This window comes from Cynocephalus volans, chromosome 4 (assembly GCF_027409185.1).
Source record: "Cynocephalus volans isolate mCynVol1 chromosome 4, mCynVol1.pri, whole genome shotgun sequence".
Classification (NCBI taxonomy): domain Eukaryota; kingdom Metazoa; phylum Chordata; class Mammalia; order Dermoptera; family Cynocephalidae; genus Cynocephalus; species Cynocephalus volans.
The window spans coordinates 51,850,354-51,875,314 of NC_084463.1; the positions used below are offsets into that span (position 1 = coordinate 51,850,354).

At 38.8% G+C, this 24,961-nt stretch overlaps 1 protein-coding gene across 1 annotated transcript; it reads left to right on the forward strand.

Moving 5' to 3' along the window:
* Positions 1-3,158: 3,158 nt before the first annotated feature.
* On the forward strand, positions 3,159-24,961 carry LOC134376131 (zinc finger protein 717-like). The gene is made up of 5 exons (XM_063094795.1): positions 3,159-3,209; positions 22,220-22,346; positions 22,587-22,679; positions 24,277-24,767; positions 24,902-24,961. The coding sequence occupies exons 1-5, from the start codon at positions 3,171-3,173 to the stop codon at positions 24,959-24,961; spliced, it is 810 nt and encodes a 269-aa protein (XP_062950865.1). The 5' UTR covers positions 3,159-3,170.

A 24,961-nucleotide genomic window follows, 5' to 3' on the forward strand; every position in this document is an offset into this window, starting at 1 on the left:
ATTTTCATTAATTTCAAGAATTTTTTTGATTTCCTGTTTAATTTATTCTTGGACCCACATGTCATTAAGTAGAATGTTGTTTAATTTCCATGAGTTTGTATATTTTTCAGAGTTTTGTTTATTATTGATTTCTAATTTTAATCTGTTGTGATCAGAAAAAATACATGGAGTCCAATTTTTATGAATTTGTTAAGACTTGCTTTGTGACGTAACATGTGGTCTATTCTGGAGAATGTTCTATGTGCTGATGGGGGGAATGAACATTCTGAGGTTGTTGGATGGAATGTTCTGTAGATATCTGCCAAATCCAATTAGTCTGTAGTATTGTTTAGATCTTGTGTTTCTCTGTTGATTTTTGGCCGAGATGATCTGTCCAATGATGACAGTGGGGTTTTCAGGTACCCTGCTATTATGGTGTTAGTGTCTATCTCTTTATTTAGATCTAATAGTGTTTGGTTTATTAATCTGGCTGCTCCAAATTAGGTGTATATATATTTATGATTGTTATGTCTTCTTGATGGATAGATCCTTTTATTGTTATATAGTGGCCTTCTTTATCTCTTTTAATGGTTTTTGCTTTAAAGTCATTTTATCTGATATAAGAATAGCTACTGTAGCTCATTTTCCATTCCTATTTGCATGGTACATCTTTTTCCATCCTTTCTTTTTTTTTTTTTTTCGTGACCGGCGCTCAGCCAGGGAGTGCACCAGTCATTCCTATATAGGATCCGAACCCGCGGCGGGAGCGTCGCCGCGCTGCTAGTGCAGCACGCTACCGAGTGCACCACGGGCTCAGCCCCTTTTTTCCATCCTTTCATTCTTAGTCTATGTGTGTCTTTTCAGGTGAGGTGAATCTTTTGAAGGCAGCAGATTTTTGGATCCATCTTTTTAATCCAGTCAGTCTGTCTGTGTCTTTTGAATGGGGAATATAATCCCTTTACACTTAGAGTTATGGAAAGATGTTGACTTACTCCTAGGTTTTACTGATTTTTGTCTAGATATACTAAGTATCTTTTCCTTTCTTTCTAATTTTCTGTTTGTCTTCTCTATTTGTTGGTTTCTTGAGGTTATAGATAAACTATTTTTTTTCTTTTGCTAGCATTTTTATTTTGCTAGTAGGTATTCTTTTTTCTTGCATATTCATGGCAGTGATGGTTGTTTTTGTGGTATCAAATCTAGTACTTCCTTGAGAATTTCTTACAGGGCTGGTCGTATGGTAGTGAACTCCCATAGTTTTTGTTTGTCTGAGAAATATACTATTCTGATTCGGGCTTCCTCATAGGTGATTTGCTGCTTCTCTTGCAGCTTTTAAAATTCTCTTTGTCTTTTGAGTTTTGTCAGTTTGATTATCATATGTCTTGTAGAGGGCCTTTTTGGGTTGAATGTGTTTGGTGATGTTTGGGCTTCCTGAATCTGGAGACCTGTGACTTTCTCTGTACCTGGGAAGTTTTCTGCTATTATTTCATTGAATCTGTTTTCAATGCCATTTCCTTTTTACTCCCCTTCTGGAATTCCCATGATTCAGATATTTGCATGCTTAAGGTTGTCTGTAGTCTCTCTTAGATATTCTTCAATTTTTTTCTTTTTTCTTTTTTCTGGTCTGCCTGTGATAATTCAAACAGCCTGTCTTCAAGGTCAGAAATTATCTCTTCTGCTTGTTCAAGTTTGCTGGTTAAACTCTCTGTTGTGTTTTTCATTGAATGAATCCTTCAGCTCCACAAGTTCAGCTACATTCTTTTTCAAGGCTTTGATTTCTTTGTACATTTCTTCTTTCAGATCCTGTATACTTTTTCTCATTTCATTGTGTTGTCTAAATGAGTTTTCTTATATCTCATTTAATTTCCTCAGAATAGCTGCTCTTAATTCTTTGTCTGTCATTTCAAAGATAACCTGTTCTATAGCATCTAGCTCTTGAAAGTTATTAATTTCCTTTGGTGTTGATATACTTTCTTGATTTTTCATATTTCTGTTATCTTTCCTTTGGTGTTTTGTCATTGCAGCCAGGGGTATCACAGTGCACTTGTTTCACCCTGATGTGTGGCTTGGATCCTGAAGGGACTGCTGCTTCTGGTCAGCAGAAACTAGCCTGGGCCAGAAGTTCTGCTCTGTCTGCCTTCTCTGACATGGCTGGCTCAGGGTGTGGGGTCTCTGCACCTCTTAAGTCACCCCCAGAGGCACGGACCAGCCTGAGCCAGGTGTTCCACCCCACCTGCCTACTCTGGTTCGAATGGCTTACTTAGGTTGTGCGGGCTTGGAGCCCTTAAGTCACTCTCAGAGGTGGGGCAGCCTGGGCCAGAATTCCTGCCCCACCTGCCTTCTCCAGCTTGGCTGGCTCAATGTCTGGGAGCTTAGAGCCTGTTAAGTCACTCTCAGAGATGGGGACCAGTCTGGGCCAGAAGTCCCACATCACCTGCCTTCTCCAGCTTGGCTGGCTTGGGGTGTGGGAGCCCCAAGGCTGTTAGGTCTTTCCTGGTAGCAGGACCAGCCTGGGCTAGAATTCCTGCCCTGCCTGCCTACTCTAGGATAGCTGGCTTGGGGTGTGGGAGCCCTGAGGCTGTTACATCTCTCCTGGTGGTAGGACTGACCTGGGCTGGAAGTCCTGCCCCACTTGCGTTTTCCAGCCTGGCAGGCTCAGGGTGTGTGGGCCCAGAAGCTCTAAAGTCTCTCTACAGAATGGAGAGCAACCTGAACTGGGGTCCCATGATGGACAGCTGCCATTCACTCCAGCACAGATCTCGGGTCCTCCATTGCTGCTCATCAATAGCTGCAAATTGGTCACTCTGTGGGAGAGAGTGACACCAGGAACCAACTACTCCAGCATCTTGACTGGAACTCCCTGTTTTTCTTTGGTTTAAATGATGAAGTTGTATGTTTAGATATCATTGATTCTTGCTGAATCAGTAGGTAACGTAACTTTTCATTAACAACAAAATAAACTGTGTGTCTCTTTTGTACCAATTAATGTACTTGTAGACGCAACTTTAATGGGTCTTTGTTGCACCTTTTTGACCATAAAAGATTGTTGTCTCATAGGGAGGATTTTGTTTGTTTCTCTTTCCTGGCTATTGTGTAGAGAGTTTTGGGCAGGAGAATCCAGGGCCAATGCACAACAGTTCTTTCCTTAATCCACTCCATTCTCTTCTCTCCCATCTAAGCTGCCAGAGTGCCCTATGCATTTTGAAGAGCAACAAAGGATGAATAATTCTCTGGTGAGTAGTCTATTTATTTATTTCTCTCTTTTTTTTTTTCACTGTATTACCTGGTTATTGTGGGGAGCCTGAATTAAAATGGAAAAGTAGAAATGAATAAAACTCAGCTGGAAGGAAATGCACATATGTAAGATAACGTTTGCATGTAGATATAGCAAGTTATAAGACCTCAGAGTCATCTAAGTTCAGTAAAAGTTTGTCTCTGGTCTTTCTGATGTTGTGGCAAAAAAGGCAGACACTTGTTTTACATGACTGGAATGGAAACTAATAAGATAAAATACCAAATTCTCATGGGATATGAAGATTTACTGGCACTAAATTCTGAAACACTGTCTCTATTAGAAGGTGTTTGACTGCCAACCTGGAAATGAACACTTTTACCTTTCTGCACAAGAAATGGTTAGTGAGTGCTAAGGCATGTGTTCCTGAATAAGCAGTCTGTAAAGTTTCATGTAATGTAAGACTTTCTCCCCTACATAATTTTGTTAAAGCCTACTGAGTTCTGGGGACTTAGATGTGTCAGTTAACATTCACTGTGTAAGAACAAATGAAAACCCAAATGGCTTAAAATATCAGGCCATTTTATCTTCTTGAAGTTCTATGGATCCACATGTTGGGTTTACTCAGCTGGGCAGTTTTCTTGCTAGCGATGCCTGGATTCTAAATGTAGCTCCAGTCACCTGGTGCCTTGACTGAGGCTGTTGCTTCAAGATAACTTCACTCACATGTCCTGTGGCTTGTGTACAGCTTTGGAAGACTTGATTCACAGATAAAAACTTGAATTATCACCTAAATTAGTGAAATCCAGTGCCTATTCTCTAGTCTTTTTCTAAGTTGAATCTTCTGCCACCTTTGAAACTGCTATTCATGACTTCTGGAAATTCTACTGTGTTGGTTTGTCAGTTTCTCTCAAGCCCTTACTGATGGCTTTCTCTAGTTGATCCTGAATTCTTCTCTTTTCCTCCTAACGTAGCTCATCAAAGTGCTTCACTCTGGGCACTATTGTCACTGTGCTCCTTTTCTTGACTGATTCAGTCCTCTGTAGTTTGTACTCTTGGTTCTCTTTAGTTTCTTCTCTTTTCTATTTCTTCCCTTTTCTTTGGATCATAGGTAGAACTCTCTGTTGACTGGTTTTTCTAGCTATTTAAAAGGTACCTTAAGGCCAATGAATCCAAAATGAAAATGACGTCTACTTCTTTTCTCTTACTTGTGGTAACAGTACCACCCAGCCGGTGACCCAAGCCACTGAAGTGGGATTTTTCCTGGATTCCTCCCTGTTTCTGGGGTCTAGTCTTTTCTGGTGTTTATTCGTGTTCCTTTTGTTTGCTTGTTCTTTTCATTTTATTCTAATTTCCGTATACACTGCTTGTATAGGGGTAGGAGATGATGGCTCTTATAAAGACAGTAACTTTGTTCCAGTGTAAATACTCATGTAAAAACCTAAGGGCATATTTCCTGGGTGATGAGATTCAATCCCTGGTGACCTGTGCTTCTAGTCAGCACCTGTGGTGACATCCTTAAGAGTGTGAGGGGAGAGAGCCTTCAGGAGTTAGTGGGACATGTTTGATGAAGGGCCAGTAAAAAGGCATGCGAAGAAGAAAAATAGAAATGGCAAATTTTTATAATTTGTACATTTTACATATATAAATTTATATCTGATTCTGTGTGTAGTTTTCTTACTGTACAGTTCTCTGTTTCTACTTCAAGAAGACCCGTTATGTTTTTAATCTTTTTTACAGATTGTATATTCTTCTTCTCCTATATCAGCTGATAACTTAGAAATCAATGAGAAAAATGGGTGTGTGCATTAGTCATCAGTATGTTTATAAACCAGAACCATAGCTAACAGTTGGTTAAGAAAGAAAAATGACATACCAGTTAACTGAAAGTTTACATTCTCAACTAGACTTTGAGGTGTAACAAGATGTGAAATGCTGGCTTTATTTATTTTGGATCTATTGATCAATGTGAAACTACATGCTTCCTGTTGCATATGAGAGTACTGTCTGTGGTCTCTAATGACTGGTCTGGTGTTCCGGTGATCAGCTGCATGACACAGTGACACAAAACATAGTTGCTTAGAATAAGAATTTTTTCCTTACTCCATGTTGCAATGTTGTAGGTAAGTATAGTGTTCAGGGTAGTGTGGGTTGGCTGCTGCATGATGTGTCTGGTCTAAAGTGGAAGAACACGAGTGGCTGGGGACTTTGGGCAGACATCCAGGCCCTCTTTGTGGCCAGGTGAACTTCCTCAGAGTCTGGCAGTCTCCGTGTAGTCAGATTAGTCTGGCTTCTTCAGGGTAAGTGTCCAAGAGGCCCAGGCAGAGGCTGCAAGTCTTCTTGTTATCTCCACTCAGATCCCAAAGCATGTCTCCACCACATTCTCTTGGTCAAGCACATCACTAAGACCAGCCCTGATTCAAGAGGAAGGCAATTATATCCTACCTCTCAATAAAAGGAATAGTAAGTATTTCCAGCAGTCTTTAACAGAACATGGTTTGGTCTCTGGCCATAAGTTTCTACCATATACAAAATATAATTTGCTCCTCTCAAGAGCTCTAGAAATCTACTGTTGTGCAATTGGCTGTAAACCCAATTAAATTATGTCCAGTGGCCTGTTTTCTTCATCTCCTCAACACATGGCCAGATCACAGTGAGGAGACTGGCATAAGCATGTGGGCACTTCCCTTCAGCAGGGTAGGTCGGAAGGGCTGGCATCCAGCACGGTCTGGTCTGAGCAGTTATGCCCACTGGGCACCTGGTTTAGTTCTTTGATTAGGGCCCCGTGTTGGTCTCTGTACATGATGCTTCCTGCTTCTGTACTGTGCCCTGCGGGCTCTCACCATTCTCTGTTTATATTCATTTTTATTAAATGATTGGGTTTACAGTGGAGCAATGTCTTTTTTTTTTTTTTTTTTTGGTATAATACATTGCAAATCCAAAGACCTTTAAAAATATTTGTTTTTGGATTCTGGCCAAAGAAATTCCCCTTTGTACATCATTAAAAAGCGTTGACTTTCATTGTACTAAAATCCATACAACCAATCCTACCTCTGTGTTAGGCCCTTTTTTCTCTGGCCTTCCATTCTCTCTTAGGCACCTATTACTTAAAAAGTTTTATTGTTTATCAGGTGCTATCTATGTATCACACCCTATGGTACTTAAAAGGCTGGAAACACATTTGTTTGTTTGTTTGTTTGTTTACAAAACAGTTTGATTCTTGCCTCAAAGTAGTTTCTGTCTTTGAAAATATTGTGTTGAAAAAACTTGGATTGAAAAGCAGTTTTATTTCCAACTCAGCAAGTTCTGGCTCCTTTATATTCTCTTTAAATTTGTTTGAAAATTGACCATCCTTCTTTATTTTATTGTTAACTATTTACTTATTGGCAGATGGCCTATATGGGGATCCAACCCTTGACTTTGGTTTTATTAAAACCATGTTTTATCCTTCTTTATGAGCTGACCAGCCAGCCTTCTTTACTTTGTCCTTCTTATATTTTACCAGTTTCAGAGAGAGGAGACCATGTAGCACTTTTACCATTGTTCAAAGAAGTCTCCTTTGGCAGACCCCTGAGAGGGTGAGATAGTTTTCCACTTTCCATGCTTTGGGAGGCAATAGTGTGGCCCACATCCTTCAGTGTTCCATTTATTTTTGGTAACATATTTTGTGGCGACACTTCTTTTCACTAGTATTAATATTTCCACTTAAGCTTTTCATAGTGTTTGTGTAATATTTTAAATTTTATTTTACTTTTTAACTTTCAGTCTGTGTCTTTATGTTTAAAGTATATGTCTCTGGTTAACATATTGTTGGGTCTTACTTTCCTATCAAATCTGATAATTTTTGCCTTCAGTAGAAGATTTAATCTAATTCTATTTCAACTCTTAATAGGGTTAGATTTAGGTCTGCCATTTTACTACTTTTTTGTTATTGTCTAATCTGCCTCTTAATGCTTTGCTTTTCAGCTTTTCCTAAAAATTTTTTCCATTAATCAAATATTTTAAAATATTTTAATTTGTTCCATCTATAGATTTTAAAAATAATTTACTTTAATTTTAGTTTTGGTAAAGAAAAATGCACATAACATAAAATGTAGCATTTGAACCATTTTTTTACCTTTAAGTAGTGTTATGTATATTCATAGTGTTGTGCAGGAGATGTCCAGAAGTTTTTTTTATCTTAGAATACCGAAACTCTATATACATCAAATGACATATGTCAGTTTTCCCAGGCTTGTAGCCTCTGGTGTCTGCCATCCTATTTTGGTTTCTAAAAATATGACTCCTATCAGTGGGGCCATACAATACTTGTGATTTTGTGAGTGACTTATTTCACTTTGTGTAATGACCTCAAGGTTCCTTGTTATAGCATATGCCAAGATTGTATTTCTTTTTAAGGCTGAATAATATTTCCTTCTCTGTACATACCACAATTTGTTTATCCATTCATTCATGGATGTACATTTGAATTGCACCACTTCACTACGTGACTAATGCTGCTATGAACACAGGTGTGGATATATCTTTTGCAGATTCTGCTATTAATTACTCATGATAAATACATAGAATTTGTAATTCTGAATCACGTGGTAATTCCATCTTTAATTATTTGAGAAGCCACTGTACTTGTTGTTTAAATGGTACAGGCACTGCACCATTTTACATTGCCACCCACGGCATTGTAAGTTTCCAATTTCACTGAAACCTGTTATGTTCTATTGATTGTGGAGTAATTTTTCCTTGTGATTTTGCATTTTCTAATGATTAATGATGTTAAGCATCTTATCATATGCTTGTTTGACATTGGTATATTTTCTTTGAAGATATGCGTATTCAATTTCTTTGCTGTTTTATTTGGGGGCATGGGGTCAGATTGGCTGCCTGGTATTTGAAACTGAACTTTAAAAAAATTTCTATCTCTTGTGATATTTCAACGAATAGGTTCTTTTTAAAATTATTATTGAATCAAAATTGATTATACATATTTTTGGGGCTGAACATTGAGATATGTTGATCAAGTTAATATTGCTCACGTATATATTGTTAGAAATCATAATTATAATTTATGCCCCTTGTCCATCTCTTGCCATTCCCCGTCTTTCTCCCCCTCCCCCTTCTAATTACCGTAGATGTCCTGCTTCTGAAAGTGTAATGGTTACTCTGTTGATTTGTTGCCTAGATGATCTGTCCAATGGTGAGAGGTTTGATCAGGTCCCCCAATATTATCATAGAGCAGATATTTCTGTCAGTCTGAAATGGGATTTGTGGGGATAGACATTCTCTTTTCTTTATCTCTGATGGTGACTCCCTTTGTGTCAGTGCAGTCCAGTGGCTGGCGGATGATCTTCATGGTGGTTGCAGCATCTAGCCACTATCATGGCAGCCATGGTTATTGTGGTGGCTGTGGTGGGCCACACACATGGAGCTGTTTTTGGCATGCTCCTCTGTGATGGCAGTGTGCCTTGTTGTGGAGAGTGTCCGGGCCTCAGCTCCATGCCTCAGGTCTGCAGGCAGGCCCTGAGGCACTGGCACTGTGCCTGGTTGTGGGAAGGGATCTGGTCCCCTTCTCCATGCCTAGAGTCCCTGGGATGGGCCCTAAGGTGCTGGTGGTGTACTTGGTTGTGAGCAGGTCATTCAGTCCCTGGATCCGTGCCCCAGGCCCCCAGGTGGGGGTTACAGGGGCTGGCAGTGTGCCTGGTTGTGGGAGTTGGGTCCAGCCCCCTTCTCCATGCCTTGGGTCCCTGGACAGGCTCTGAGGTGCTGGTGCAGTTTGCCTGGTTATGGAAATTGGGTCCAGTCACCTCTCCATGCCTCAGGTCCTCAAGCAGGCCCCAAGGTGCTGGTGCAGTACTTGTTTGTGGGAGGGATGTCCAGTCTCCTTCTCCATGCCTTGGGTCCCTGGGCAGTCCTTGAGACACTGGCATGTTGTGCCTGGTTGTGGGAAGGAGGTTTGGTCTATGGCTCCATGCCTTGTGTCCCCTAGTGGGTCCTGAGGCACTGGCATGGTGTGCCTGAGTGTGGGAGGGAAGTCTGGTCCACTTCTCCATGACTCAGGCCCCCAGACAGGTCCCAAGGCATTGGCGTGGTATGCCTGGTTGTGGGAGGGTTGTTCAGTCCCCTTCTCCATGCTTTAGGTCACCAGACAGGCCCCAAGATGCATGTGGTGTGAGTAGTTGTGGGCAGGGTCCAGTCCTCAGCTCCACGCCTCCTGTGACCTGGCATGCTCCAAGGCACTGGTGGTGTTTTTGATCTTGAACTAAGTTTTTGTCTTTTGCTTACTTCTAAAATGGGGAGACTTTCTGTGGGAACCAGTACTTGAGCTGTGTGTTTGAGTTAAATTGCTGCTTTGCTGCTCTTTTCCTAGGGAAGGCTTTTTGTGCAGCCAAGAGTTTTATCATTGACCTTATAGATCCTTCTGGCTCTTCAGAGACTCAGTGCACCTGGGTTGTGTGGAAACTCTGAGCTAGGCCTGAATTTTTTCATCAAATGCACCCCATGCAATTCTGCATTCCTGATCATTCTCCTCTGAGTGATCCTTTGCTGATTGAGGCACAGATTGGCAGTCTTTGCTGTGTCGCAGTGTTCTTCTGGTGGGCCTGTCTCCACCACCACCCATGCTTCAAATTCTTCTCATGGGATGGGCCCTGCACTGGTCCCTTAGGATGACTCAATGGCCTCTCGATGGCTCCCCTTTTTCAGCTGTTCTGGCTCCTCACTCCTGTATGAGTGCACAGGAACTGTATTATTGGTCTTGCTGTCTTAGGGGCCCCCAAGGGCCTCTTCTCCCCTGCTGCCTCCAAGTAACTCCATCTGAAAGGCACGGCTGTGGCTTCTGCTGGCTCCTGCTCCATATGCTCAGCAAGTTGAGCCTTAAAGCTGCCATGGCCTGAAATGCTCAGAGCAGTTTTTTCTTTCTCATTGTGGTTTCTCCCACCTTCATGGACTGTGTAGGTTTCTCCTGCTCTTCCCCTGAGCTCTAGTGGCCCCAGCTTGGCTGATGTTACATTTTTATAGTTGTAAATTGGTTGATTTGTGGGGAGATAGTGATGCTGGGGACAGCCTATTCTGCCACCTTAACTGGAACTCTCCTGGAACTGAACTTGTAACTTGGTGTTACAATTGTCCTTTCTAACCAACTTAGCCATGTTGCTTTGCCCCCCATGGATTTGTCACCCCACTTCCCCTGGGTGATGGAGCCACAAAGGATTACTCAAATCCCATCTCTTTCAAGCAGTGAGAGACCCTGAAGTGGTTAATCTCCCTCAGAATCCTCAAGTGAGAGTCATCCCTTCCTTGGGAAATTAACCCCAAATTGAGGTTCTCTTCCTGCATTTATTTTCCAGACCAGGAAGTTAGAGGAAGAGAACATAGGTGGGGTTATAGTTTAACAATATAGGCTGGTAACTTTTAGTGAAACAAGTCAGATGACATTCCATTAGAAGATTAAGTGATCCATTAACAAAAGGTTGAGCTTAGCAAACATTCCTTCTTACAGCACTTTCTCAGTATCTTTGCATAACAATCAGTAAATAGTCTGTTTTTGAGCCAGCAACCTTGCTGTTACAAATCTTTTATCTTACAGCAGAGACTTTATAGCCTGAGGAAAATTTCCAGTCCTCCGCAAGATCAGTATTTGAAACTGCAAGGCTTTGGAAAACCAGGCCCTGTGAAGTACATTTAAGAATCCTCTACAGAGCTAACCAGCCAACCTACTCTTTTGCTTGTTTTATACACAGGTTATTTGTTTTGTTGTTGTATAGGGTGTGAAAGGTTTTTTTCTTTATGTATTCTTGGTGTTTATTTCTTATGATATAGATGATTTGCAGCTATTTTAGTTTTTGAGGTTCTAGCAAATAGTATTTCAATTATTTTTTAAGATTCTACTTGGTCATTGCTGATGTGTTGAAATGTGATTAAATTTTTATTAACCTTGTATGCTGCAATCTTGCTGTACTCCATTATTCTTTCCAGGAGTTTTTCCATTTATTTACTAGAATGTTTTACACAGATAGTCATATTACCTGCAACCAAAGACCCATTTATTGATTTATTTTTCCCAGTCTGTAATTTTGTTTCATTTTCTTCTGTTATTGCAGTATGAAATACTTTTAGTGTTCCCTTGTTCCTGATTTTCTGGAAAAAATTTGAGTTTTTCACCATGAACAATAACGTTAACTACAGTTTCCTGTAGATAATCTTTATCAAGTTGTGAAGCTCCTCTCTATTTCTAGTTTACTGAGAGTTTTTATGATGAATGGGTGCTGTATTTTATCAAAGGCTTTTTCTGAATTTATTGATAGGACCATCTAATTTCTTTTCAGTATTTTGATGTGAAGGGTTGAATTAATTGATGTTCAAGTATTGAACAATCCTTGCTTACTTGGGATAAATGCCACTTGGTTGTGCTGCATAGTTCTTTTTAAACATTGTTCCATTAGGTTTGTGTATACTTTTTTTGAATATATTTGCATGTGAGATGATGGCTTGTTGTTTTCCATTCTTGTATTATCTTTGTCTGGTTTTGGAATTGAGGTAATGCTGTCCTTGTAAATGAGTTGTGATGTATCTCATCTTTTATTCTCTGAAGTAGATGGTAGGGAGTTGGTATAATTTCTTCCTTTTAAATGTTTGTTTGAAAGCCCAAATAACACATCTTGCTCAGGTGCTTTGTTTTGAGGATTGTTATTTACAGTTTACTCAATTTTCATAATAGATATAATCCTATTGTAATACTGCACTTTACTATGTGTGAGTTTTGTCTTTCAAGGAATTGGTCCATTTCATCTGGGTTATCAAATTTTTGCCCAGCTCTGTTCATGGTATTTGTATTTTTAATGTCTGCAGGCTCTAGTGATGTCCTCTCTTCCATTTCTGATATTAGTAATTTTTGTCCTGTTTCACTATCTTTTAGGCTTATCAATTTTATTGATCTTTTTGATGAATCAACTTTTTTGTTGATAATTTTCTCTTGATTTCCTTTTTCAATTTTCTTTCTACTCTAATTTTTTCTGCTTGTTTTTAATTAATTTGCTTTATTTTCTTTTATTTTCTGAAGATAAAACTTTAAATATTGGTTTTAGATGTTTCCTTTTCTAAATATATGCATTCGATACTGTAAAATTTTGAAAGTATTGCTATTTCTGCATCCCACAAATTTTAGTAAGTTGCATTTTCACTTTTGTTTATTAAAAATATTTAAAAATTTTTTCTTGATATATTTTTTTTAAAAGCCCACACAAATACAGTTCCAATACTGACTTTCACCAGAGTACCGACATGGAGGCTACACTACTGTGGCTACCAGAAGCCAGTTTTAAAACTCCCCATTCAATGGTCAATATAAAACACATCTAGAAAAGCAACTCCCTCTTCTCAAAGCCCACTTCAGAGTACTAGAAAAAGCAAGTGCTGTGCAAGATGACTAGAGACCAACATAGAGGTGCTAGAAATATGAAAAATAAAACTGATGACACCACCAAAGGAATATAATGATTTTCAAGTACCAGACTGTATAGTCAATTGAAGAAGTCCTTCAATTGACTGAAAAGGAATTTCAAGAATCCCTAAGAAACTCAGTAAGATACAAGAAGAATCAGATGATACAACAAAATGAGAAAAAGTATCCAGGACCTGAAGGAGGAAATGTACAAAGATACTATTGGGCTTAAAAAAGAATGTAGCAGATCTCATGGAACTGGAAGTGTTATTCAATGAAATAAGAAACAGAACTGAGAGCATTAACAGCAGGCTAGAATGAGCAGAAGAAAGAATTTTTGATGTCAAAGACAGCCTTTTGAAATAACCAAAGTAGACCAAAAAAAAAAAAGAAAGAATTTTATGAAAAAGAAGAAAGTCTAAGACAACAAGCAGGCACCCTGACATACACAAATACCTGAATCATGGGTGTTTCAAAAGGGAAGAAAAATGAAAAGGAATTGAAAACATATTCAATGAGATAAAAGCAGAAAACTTCCCAGGTATAGGGAGAGATAGGCATGTTCAGATCAAGGAGGCTCAAAGATCCCCAAACTCATTCAATCCAAAAACATCCTCTCCAAGACATCATAGTCAGATTGGCAAAGGTCAAAGACAAAGAATCTTAAAAGCAACAAAAGTGTCCAGTCACCTGTTAGGGAGCCCCCATCAGAGTGACAACAGACTTTTCATCAGAAACCCTAAAGGCCAGAAGAGAATGTAATGATATATTCAAAATACTAAAAGGCAAAAATTGCCAGCAAGGAGTACTATACCCAGGAAGTCAATTCTTTAGAAACAAGGGAGAAAGAATACATTTCCCACAAAAACAAATGCTGTGGGAACTCACCACCACACAACCAGCCCAACAAGATTTCTTCAAGGGAGTACTGCATCCAGTATCTGAACAACAAACATCTTTATGATGGATACATGAGAAAGAACAAAACCCATTAATAGAAGAAAAATGCAAACGTTAAAGAGAAAGAAACTTCTAAAATCACCTCAGAAAAGCAACAAACATGGAAGACAAACTATGAAATGGAAGTAAAGGAAAAAATGTATTCAAAGCATCCAAGCAAAAATCAATAAAATGTCAGGAGTAAGTCAACATAGTTTAATAATAACTCTTAATGTACATGGATTAAATACCCCACTCAGAAGACATGGAGTGATTGGATTAAAAGGATAGAGCAAACTATATGCTGTCTCACCTCCCCTGTAAAGGCACACACATACTAAGAGTAAACAGAGGGAAAAAGAAATGTCATATGAGTGGAAACCAAAAACAAGGAAGAGTAGCTATTCTTATGTTGGATAAACTAGATTTTAAACCAGAAACCATAAAAAGAGATATAGAAGGTTACTATATAACGAAAAAGTATATATTGAGAAAGAAGACCTAACAATACTGAATATATATGCACCCAACTTTAGAGTTAACAAATATATCAAGCAAACACTATTAGACTTAAAGAGAGAGATTCTAATAGCATAATAGTTGGGGAACTGAACACCCCTCTCTGAACATTGGACAGATCATCTAGGTGAAAAACCAACAGAAACACAAGATTTAAACTGCACTTTAGAGGAATTGGACTTGGCAGATATCTAAAAAGATTTCATCCAGCAACCACAGAATATATATATTTTCTCATCAGTATATGGAATATTCTCCAGGATAGACCATATGTTAGGTCACAAGTCAAGTCCCAAAACATATGAAGTTATTTCATATATATTTTCAGATGACAATGGATTAAAAATAGAAATCAATAACAAACAAAACTCTGAAAATCTTACAAACACATGGAAATTAAACAACATTTTCCTGTATGACCTATGGGTCCAAGAAGAAGTTGAACAAGAAATCAAAAAATTTCTTGAAACTAATGAAAATAAAGACATCACACCAAAACATAGGCGATACTGCAAAATCAATAATAAGAAGGAAATTTACCGTAATAAATACTTAAATGGGAAGAGTAGAAGGACTGAAAATAAACAGCAAAATACCTCAAAAAACCATAGAACGATCAATTCCAAAACTAATAGATGGCAAGAAATAAGATCAGTGCAGGACTAAATGAAATAGAAACCCCCCAAAATGATACAAATGATCAGTGAAACAAAAATTTGTTTTTTTGAGAAGATAATCAAAATAGACACAATTTTATGTAGGCTAATTAAAGAAAGAAGAGATAAGACACAAATAACAAACATCAGAAATGAAAAAGAGGACATCACTACCTATACCACAGAAACCCAAAAATCATTGGTGACTGTTATAAACAACTATACACCAATAAATTTGAAAACCTGGAGGAAATGGGCAAATTTCTGAACACACAAAAACTACCAAGGCTGAATGAAGAAGATATAGAAAACCTGAACAAAACGATAACAAGCAACAAGATTGAAGCAGTAATCTGCAATCTCCTAACAAAGAAAAGCCAAGGGCCAGATGGCTTTACTGATGGATTGTAACAAACCTTTAAGGAGTAATTAATATAAATTCTTTTGAAACACTTCCAAAAAATTGAAACAGAGGTTATTCTCTGAAACTCTATGAGGGAGACAGCATTCCGATCCAAAAGCAGACAAAGATGCCACACGCACACAAAAAATGAACTATACGCCACTATATTTGATGAATATAGACACAAAAATCCTCGATAAAATATTAGTAAATAGAATTCAGCAGAACATCCTAAAAAATAGACATTGTGATCAAGGAGGATTCATCCCAGAGACACCAGAATGGTTCAAGATATGCAAGTCAATGAATGTGTTACCCAACATCAACAAAATCAAGGACAAAACGCATATGGTTATCGCCACAGACACTGAAGAAGCACTTGAAAAAATTCAACATCACTTCATGGTAAAGACTGTCAGCAAATTAGGTATAGAAATTATCTCAACACAATAAAAACCATATATGACAAACTTAATGTCAGTTTTATCCTGAATGGGGAAAAGTTGGAAGCTTTTCCCTTAAGAATGGGAAGAAAACAAGGATATCTACCCTCAACTCTTATTTAATGTGGTATAGGAAATACTAGCCACTATAATCAGTCCAGAGAAAGAGGAAAAGTGCATCCAGAATGGAAAAGAGAAAGTCAAATAGTCTGTTTGCAGGTATCATGATCCTATGTATAGTGAAGCCTAAATAGTCTACATAAAAACCTCTTAGATTCAGTAAACAGTTTCAGTAAAGTTTCAGGATACAACATCAACATGCAAAGATCAGTAATGTTTTTGAACCCACAGAAAAAGAAATCAAGAAAGCTGTATTCGATTTACAGTGGTCACAGTTAATGAGGAATGTGAAAGATCTCTACATTGGGATCTACAAATCAATGTTGAAAAAAATCAAGGAAGAAAAAAAGGAGGAAAGATATTCTATGCTCTTGGATTGGAAGAAATGGATTGAAAACTTAAAAATAAGGGCTGAAACTATAAAACTCCTAAAAGCAAACATAGGGGAAATACTTCAGGAAGTAGGACTTGGCAAAGACTGTTTGAATATGATCCCCACAGCATAGGCAACCAAAGAAAAAAATAAAGAAATGGTATTATATCAAATTAGAAAGCTTCTGTGTAGGCAAAAGAACAACCTACAGATTGGGAGAAAATATTTGCAAACTATGCACCTGACAAAAGATTGATTCCCAGAGTATACAAGTAACTGGAACAATTTAACACTAAAATAACAAATAGTCTGACTTTAAAAATGTGCAAAGGAGCTGAATAAGCATTTCCCAAAGGAAGGTATATAGATGTCCAGTAGACACATGAAGATACTCAATATCACTCAGCATCTGGGAAGTGCAAATCAAAACCATACCCAGATATCATCTCACTCCAGTTAGAAAGGCTATTATCAAAAAAGCAGAGAATAACAAATGCTGATGAGAAGGTAGAGAATGAGGAACCCTCCTATACTGTTGATGAGACTGTAAATTGGTGCAGCCATTATGGAAAATGGTATGGATGTTCCTCAGGCAACTACAGGTAGAACTGCCAAATGACTCAGCAATTGCACTGTGGATTATATATTTGAAGGTATGGAAATAATCATGTAGGAGGGACACCTGTACTCCCATGTTTATTGCAGCTCCATTTGCAGTAGGCAAGAGTTGGAACCAACCTAAATTTTCATCATTGGATGATTTGATAAGGAAATTGTGGTATATTTATATAATGGAATATTACTCTGCCATAAAAAGAATGAAACATTTCCATTCACAGCAGCATGGAAGAACTTAGAAAAATTTATGTTTAGTAAAATAAGACAGGCACAGAAAGAGAAATATTGCATGTCTTCAAATATATGTGGGAGCTAATAAAATAAATAAATACATAAGTAAACAATAAAGCATCAAAAGAAATACACAAGAATCACAATAATGTATTGAACTTTGAGAGAAAACAGAAGTGTAGTTACCAGAGGTAGAAAACAGCAAGATGTATGTGGGAAGGGAGTAAAGGGACCCCCAAATCGATTACTTTGTGTAATGAAGAATATAGTAATCACCCTTTTTGTTTATTTAAATTAAAAAATTTTTATTGAATCAAAATTGATTATACATATTTTGGAGGCTCAACATTTGAGATATGTTGACCAAATCAATATTACTAGCATATATAGTGTTACAAATTGCAGTTATTCTTTATGCCTCTTGTGCAGTCTATCCCCATCCGTTTTTCCCCCCTCCCCTCTCTATTCAGCCTAGATTTCTTCTCTCCCTCTGGAACAATAATGGTTACTCTGTTGATTTGCTGCCCAAATGATCTGTCCAATGCTGAGAGGCACAATCAGGTCCCCAAATACTATCGTAGAGCAGATGTCTCTTCCGTCACTATGAAATGGGCTCTGTAGAGACAGACATCCTCCTCCTTTCTTTATCTCTGCTGGTGACTTTCCTTGTGTCAACTCTCTCCGGTGGCTGGCAGACCATCTGTGTGGTGGTTGTGGCATCTAGCCACCTTCATGGCAGCCATGGTTATTATGGTGGCTGTGGTGGGCCACCCACATGGAAGAGATGTTTTTGGCCTGCTCCATGCTGCTGGCAGTGTGCCTGGTTGGAGACTGTCTGGTCCCTTTCTGCATACCCTGGGTCCCTGAGTGGGCCCTGAGGTGCTGGCACAGGTTGCCTGGTTGTGGGAGGGGGGTCCAGTCCCCTTCTCCATGCCTCAGGTCCCAGGGAAGGCCCTGAGGCACTGGCATGGGGTGCCTGCTTGTGGAGACGTTCCATAACCTGGGTGGGCCCCAGAGTGCTCGCATAGGGTGCCTGGTTGTGGGAGGGAGGTTTGGTCCCCTTATCCATGCCTTAGGCCCCTGGGCTGGCCCTGATGCACTTCCCAGCATGCCTGATTGTTGGAGGGGGTCTGGTCTCTATGCCTCAGGTCCTCAGGCAGACCCCTAGGCACTGAGTGTGTCTGGTTGTGGGAAGGGAAGGGGGTGCAGTCCCTGGCTGCTAACCCCGGGTACCAAGGCAGAACCCTAGGCATTGTTGGCATGCCTGTATATTGGAGTGGGATCCAGTTCTTGGCTCCAATCCTTGGGTTCTTAGGTGGGGCTGTGAGGTGCTGGTGGTGTGTGGTTGTGGGTGGGGTTACTGGCCCCTTGCTCCATGCCTCATGTCCTATGGTGGACCCCAAGGCATTCGTGGTGTGCCTGGCCCAGAACTAAGTTTTTGTCCTTTGCTTGCTTCTAACCTGGGGAAAGTTCCTGTGGGAATCAGGACTTTAGCTGTGTGATTGAGGTAAATTGCTGCTTTGCTGCTGTTTCCTAGGGAAGAATTTTTGTGCAGCTCAGGCTTTAATGGTTGACCTTACAGGTGCTTCCGGCTCTCCAGACAGTGCACCTGGGTCGTGTAAAAACTCTGATCTGGGCCTGAGTTCATTGAACTGCACCCCGTGCAATTCTGCATTCCTGACCAGTCTCCTTTGAGTGGTCCTGTGCTCATTGGGGGGCAGATTGGCTGTCCTTGCTGTGTCCCAGTGTTCTCCCAGTGGGCCCATCTCCCCAACCACCCATGCTCCAAACACTTCCCCTGGGACGGGCCCTGCACCAGACCCTTGTGGTGACTCACCAGTGTGAGTGGCTTCCCTTTTTCAGCTGTTCTGGCTCCTCAGTCCTGTGTGGGTCCATGGGAACCCTTTTAGTGATCTTGCTGTCCTGGGGGCCACCAAAGTTCTCTTCTCCCCTTCCACCTCCAAGTAATTCCATCTAAAGGGCACAGCTGCGGCTTCTGCCAGCTCCTGCTCCATGAACTCCAACATTAAAGCAGCCATGGCCCAAAACACTGAGAGCAGTTTTTTCTTTCTCTCTTCATGGTTTCTCCAGTCTTCATGAGTTCCATAGGTCTCTCCTTCTCTTCACCTGAGCTCCAGCAGCACCAGCTTGGCTGTTACATTTTTATAGTTGTAAATTTGTCGATTTGTGGGAGTGACACTGGTGACCGTCTACTCTGCCATCTTGACCAGAAGTCCTCAACTAATTATCCTGATTTTAATGTCACATATTGCACACAGGTATTGATATTCAATGCTGTACCCCAAAGATATGTACAATCAACTATGTTGCAATAATAAAACTTAAAATGCTTTTTATTGTACCTTCACTTATTTCTTTAATTCCCATTATGGATATGCAGATTCTAATGCATGTCTTTTTTCTTCTCTGTAAGAATTTTTTTTTTTTCACTTTGCTTCCAGCACAGGTGTATTGGCAACAAATTCTCTCAATTTCTTTTGCCTGAGAAAGTATTTCTTCTTTTCTATAGCGTAATTTCATAGTGTACAGAAATCTGGGCTGTAGGTTGCTTTAATCAACAGTTTGAATATTTCAGTATTCTCTCCTTCTGTGGATTCTCAGGAGATGCTGGGAGTAATTCTTATCTTGCTGCTTTTTAAGCAAGATGTTTATTCCTCCCTCTGGCTTCAGTCAGATTTTTTCTCTATTTTTCATTTTCTGAAGTTTGAGAACTACATATGAAAATGTAGATTTTTGGCATTTATCTGGCTCTGTGTTTAACTCCCTTGATGTTTGATTTTGTGCTTGATGTTAAATTATGGAAGTCCTTCGACATTATTGTTTTAAGTGTTTCTTCTATGTTTTTCCCCTCCATCTGTTTTCTGCTGTTTTTTTTTCATTACTCTTTGTTACAACTCTTGTCATTGTCCACCAGTCCTCAGAGATTATGTTCTGTCCTCAGATATTATGTTCTGTTCTTTTTTGTCTTTTTCTTTTGTGTGTATGCTTTTCAGTTCTTAATTTTTTGATGTATCCTCAAGCCAAGAGATTTTTTTCCTCAGCTGTGTTCAGTCTGTGAAGTTCATGAGAGTATGGTGCCAGTCATATCAAGGACCATAGTTTGATCCCTATACAGGTCAGTTGCCCACCCACCATGTATCTTTATAATGTCTGTGTAATTATTTAAAGGAATTTCATTGATAGAACAGTGAATATGTTGGATTTGAAAATGGACCAAATGCAAAAAAATAACAATAATAAAAGTAAATATAAGATGAATTATATTATTGTTAGACTTCTTAATACAGAGCTTTCCTTTAATGGTGTAATAAATTTAGAAGATTTCTTTTTGTTCTTTACAGTCTTTCATTTCCTCTATCTTACGATTAACAATAAAGTGCTTCTGCAGACTCTGTCCTTGTTCTTTTTTGGTTTTGATTTGTTTTCTTTTTATTTGGACTCTCTTAGGTTTGTTCACTGATTCTGATGTCTTCAAGTAACATTAAAATTGTCATACTTTCCTTGTACTGAATGTCCGCCCGAAACCTGACCCCCAGCTTGACAGTGTTAAGATAGTGGGAAATCCAATTATGGTCATTGAAAGTTGGGGCCTTCAAGATGTGATTAGATTGTAAGATCATGCCATAAGGAACAAGTTAATAATGGGGGGCAGAAGTGTGCTTCTGAGGGTTTTAAAAGAAGAGCATGTGAGAGCTTAGCCTGTCTCCCCTCTGCCGTTTTCTGCCATATGAGACCACTGGGTCACTGTCATCTCCACCACAGCCATCCCCAGCTGTGTTCCCTGGACCTTGGGCTTTCCAGCTCTTGAGTCTGCAAACAGTAAATTTCATTTTCTTACAAATCACCGAGTTCCAGGTATGTTGTTATAAGCACTGGAAATGGACTAACAAATTTTCAAATCTTTATCTTCAGCTTAGGTCTCTCACTTCAACTCTGGAATCATGTATCTGACTGCAATTTGGACATACCCACAGATATTTTAAGTATAATATGTTCAAGTCTGCTTTATTTCTGCCCATCATATTTTTCTGCCATTCTTCAATTTACACTTTAGAGTGCCACTACCTAACTAACTATGATTATGTAGAGAGCCTGAGAGTAAAACACTTTTTCATTTTCTGCACAGGAATTTAATACCACAGTGTCTTCCTGCATTTTATTTCTCTTTCTTTTTCTTTTTTGTAGTATTGCATCCCTCTTCTGGATGCATACTGCTCTGTGTTCTTTTTGTTCTTTTTTTTTGTTTTCCTCTTGGGTGGCCAGTGCTGGGATCTGAACCTGTGACCTGAGTGTTACCAGAACCACACTCTCCATAGTGAGCTAACTGACCAGACTTGCTCTATGTTCTAATGTAGCTAGTCTTCCATCATCCTGTTTTCTTCCCATCTGACTCTAAGGTTCTTTCCATTCTCTTTCTAGTGGATAGCTATTATATTGTAAATCTAGTTATGTGATTTTGGAAATACAAATCAGTTACATTATTTGCACCCTGTGGTTTCAAAAGAGGCAGTGTTCAGTCTCATGCAGACACAAGCAATTTTTTGATATGTAGGAAGGAAATTTTGGAAAGCACTTATGTGTGCCTTCAGTTTATAAGTAATTAAAAAACAGTTGCATATGCTTTACTGTTTGAAATAGACAAATATGTAAATGCAGAATCATTTCATAATGAGTTTTTAAAATAGTGTGTGTATTTGTTATCACAGCTCACAAGCATTCACCTAGACATGGTGCTGTGTGTAGTTCCACTAACATGGGGTGTCTTCCTTTGGTCTTGTGATGGCAGTTTTGCTGTTGTCTTATATTAAGGAAAACATGTGGTTCACATGGAAGAGCTTAATGTCTTTGTCATTTCAGTGAATTTCAAAATACATTTCTGTGTTTATCTTACACACTGGTTCAGTTATATATTTACACTTATGTCTTCATACCTGATTATAAACTCCTTGGAAAAGCATTCTATTCATACTTTTGTCACTAGCCACAGGGATGGTCCTTAGTTATAAGGTAAGATTTGGAATCATATATTTAGTAATTATTATATTATTACGGTAACAGGATATTCCTCTTGTTGTTGTTTTTCTCCACCATATAGAGTACCAAAAAGAAGCATCTTGTTTAATACATAAGACACACACACACACACACACACACACACACACATACACACACACAAAGAGGTGTGAACTTTGAGATTCCTGTTTTGTGACCCAGGGCTGGTGGCTTGAATTGAGATCAATGTGCCATTACAGGAATTGGTGTCATTTGAGGATGTGGCTGTGGACTTCACCTGGGAGGAGTGGCAGGACTTGAATGATGCTCAGAGGACTTTGTACAAGGATGTGATGCTGGAGACCTACAGCAGCCTGGTGTCTTTGGGTGAGTGAAACTCTTCAGTAACATTCAGGAGGCACAGTTTTTAAAATTAATATAGGAACAATTTATAGGGTTTTACACTATTTGGTAAGAGTATATTTCATGATAATCATGTCATCCTTATCTCAGAAAAGACTCAATTGGCCTCTTTATTGCATACTTTCTGTAGCTGAGCTCTTGTCATTCTTCTAAGGATCTCACTTTGCAGTTTTATAAATGTCCTGTGTTACTTCCTCTTAACAGGGTACTGCATTAGTGAACCTGAAGTGATCCTCAGGTTGGAGAAAGGAGCAGAGCCACGGTTGATAGAAGAACACCCAAACCAGAGCCTCCCAGGTTAGTAAACACATCCTGGGCAGAGGCCAGGAAAAGTAAAACCCAGCAGATCCTGCCTGTTGTCAGCTGTTTCTAGCAATTTTCCCCCAGATTCCTGAGTGGAGACTGGCTCATCATGCATCAAATACATATATAATCTTTTAGATGGACTCACGCATACATATCTCCATATTTTACTGTGCTATTTTAAAAATATATTTTCTTAAATTATAACCCCTACATTTCTCTGATTTGACATTTATTTTTGGTGGTCACTTTTTCAATATTGTCAGTTGCCTTTGTGTCCTCACTCTCATGGATACGGTTTTTCAGACTCTATCCTTTTGTGTTGCTTAAAAACGACTATCTGACACTTGGTAATTTATAAAGAAACAAAGTGTCTTTTTCAGTTCTGCTCTGGACCTTGGGCATTCCGAGGTCAAGGGGCTGCATGTGGTGAGGCTCTTGTTTCTGGTGTGGATTCTTGGCAGAATCCCAATGTAGTGCAGGGTATCACTTAGGGAAAAAAGGTTCACCTGTGAGCCCTGTATACCACCATATGAGAAATTCTGTAGAACCAGGGGACTCTGGGTGCCAGGGCCAGGTGAACCATGGGTTTCAAGTTGAGAAGCTAAGATTGCTGTTTTGAAGTGGAATTTGAAGTTAGTATTTTCCTCTTCTTTTTGTATAAATCATTTTAAAACAACAAAGAAATTGAGAGGTGTACAGGAGACTTCATTTTTTATGAGAGTACATCATTCAAAACTCTAGTGCATAATGCTAAAGCTTTTATGAGCAATTATCAAGTGGAAGTGCTTATTTCAGAATTTGGGAAGACAATACAAGTGGATTTTAGGATTCAAAAAAAAAAAAAGCTTTTTCAAAGGAGGTGGGCATATCCTTGGTTGCAGAAACAAATAGTTTAGACCAGCAGGAAAATTGAGTCTCAATGGGTGGACTGAGGTTTCCTGTATAGTAATGGTTCTGAGAAGCACATGAAGTCAGGTTTAATGTGTAATTTGTGGGTGGCTATGCTTAGAGTGGAGAAAAGTAGATTTTCTTATTTGAAAAACTTCCACATATACCTGTAGCCCTTTCCTATGGAAGAGTAAAAAGTATGATAATGTGAATGAAAAATTCTTAACCTAAGTCATTTTCCTCAATATGTAATGAAAAATTGGCTTGCCCCTGCATCTGAAACTAGCCAATGAAGGAAAATGTAGCCATATTCAAAACAAAGTAATGAGAAAAGAGCAGCAGGAGAAAACCACTATTGTTACAAAAATAAAACAGTCTAAGAAGTGTAAACAAATGGATGGTGATAACCAAGTATTTCCAAACTACAATTAGGAAGATGGTAAAAATTATCAAATATTTTTTCTTGATTTAAAAAAGAAAAAAGTGAATAAAGAAGCAAAGAAAAACATGATGCAATTTTTGAAAATAAATACAACATAACATTGTCAGTAGGAAAAAACCCTATATACTCATGAAACCAATACCCATTATTGACTTGTACAAAATTGTTTATTAGTAGGATTGTGAGAAGCTTCTCTACCTTTACAAAAGTATGCAATGAAATATTGATATGGGGTTTTTTTTCTTTTTGTCATTTCAGATTTCCAGGTAGTTAATGACCTAATTAAAAGCAGCCAAGAAAGTCATGGTAGATACTTGTGGCAAGGTGTAATCCTCAATGGGAACCGATCAACTGAGGAGAGAGTTGATTTAGGAAAATCATTTAATTTGAATTCAAAGCATATTTTAAATTTGGTTATAAGTAATAGAAACTATTCAGGAATGGGCCATGAGGAGTTTAATGTATGTCAGAGTACACTTCTTACAGAGACTGATGCCATGCATGCTGGAGAGAAATCTGATAAGCATAATATAATTGGGAAGTCACAGAAACATCATGAGAATCTAAGTCAGCATTCCAGGTTTCAGACTGGGCAACATTTTCAATTTAGTGGAAAAGGGAAATTCTCCAACACAGTGCCAATGAAACGTACATATGAGAATATGCATATGGGTGGGACCACCTGTAAATATAATGAATATGGAAAAGCCTGTGATAAGTCAGCTGCCATTGCCCAAGAGATAACTCAGGTAGGAAAGAATATTTTTCAATGTGATATATGTGGGAAAATGTTCTATAAAGAGATTAAACTTTCTCAACATCAGATTACACACACAGGAGAGAAACATGATAAATATGGCAAAGGTCAGAAATCTTTTATTAGGACATCACATGCTACTTCATATCAAAGAACATCTACAGGGAAGAAGCTTTATCCATGTAA

Excerpts from the sequence above, each read along its gene's own strand:
- LOC134376131 (XM_063094795.1), top strand. The coding sequence starts at position 3,171 with ATGCATTTTGAAGAGCAACAAAGGATGAATAATTCTCTG. Across the intron at positions 22,347-22,586 it reads CAGCAGCCTGGTGTCTTTGG|GGTACTGCATTAGTGAACCT; the intron begins GTGAGTGAAACT and ends TCCTCTTAACAG. Across the intron at positions 24,768-24,901 it reads TTGCCCAAGAGATAACTCAG|GACATCACATGCTACTTCAT; the intron begins GTAGGAAAGAAT and ends ATCTTTTATTAG.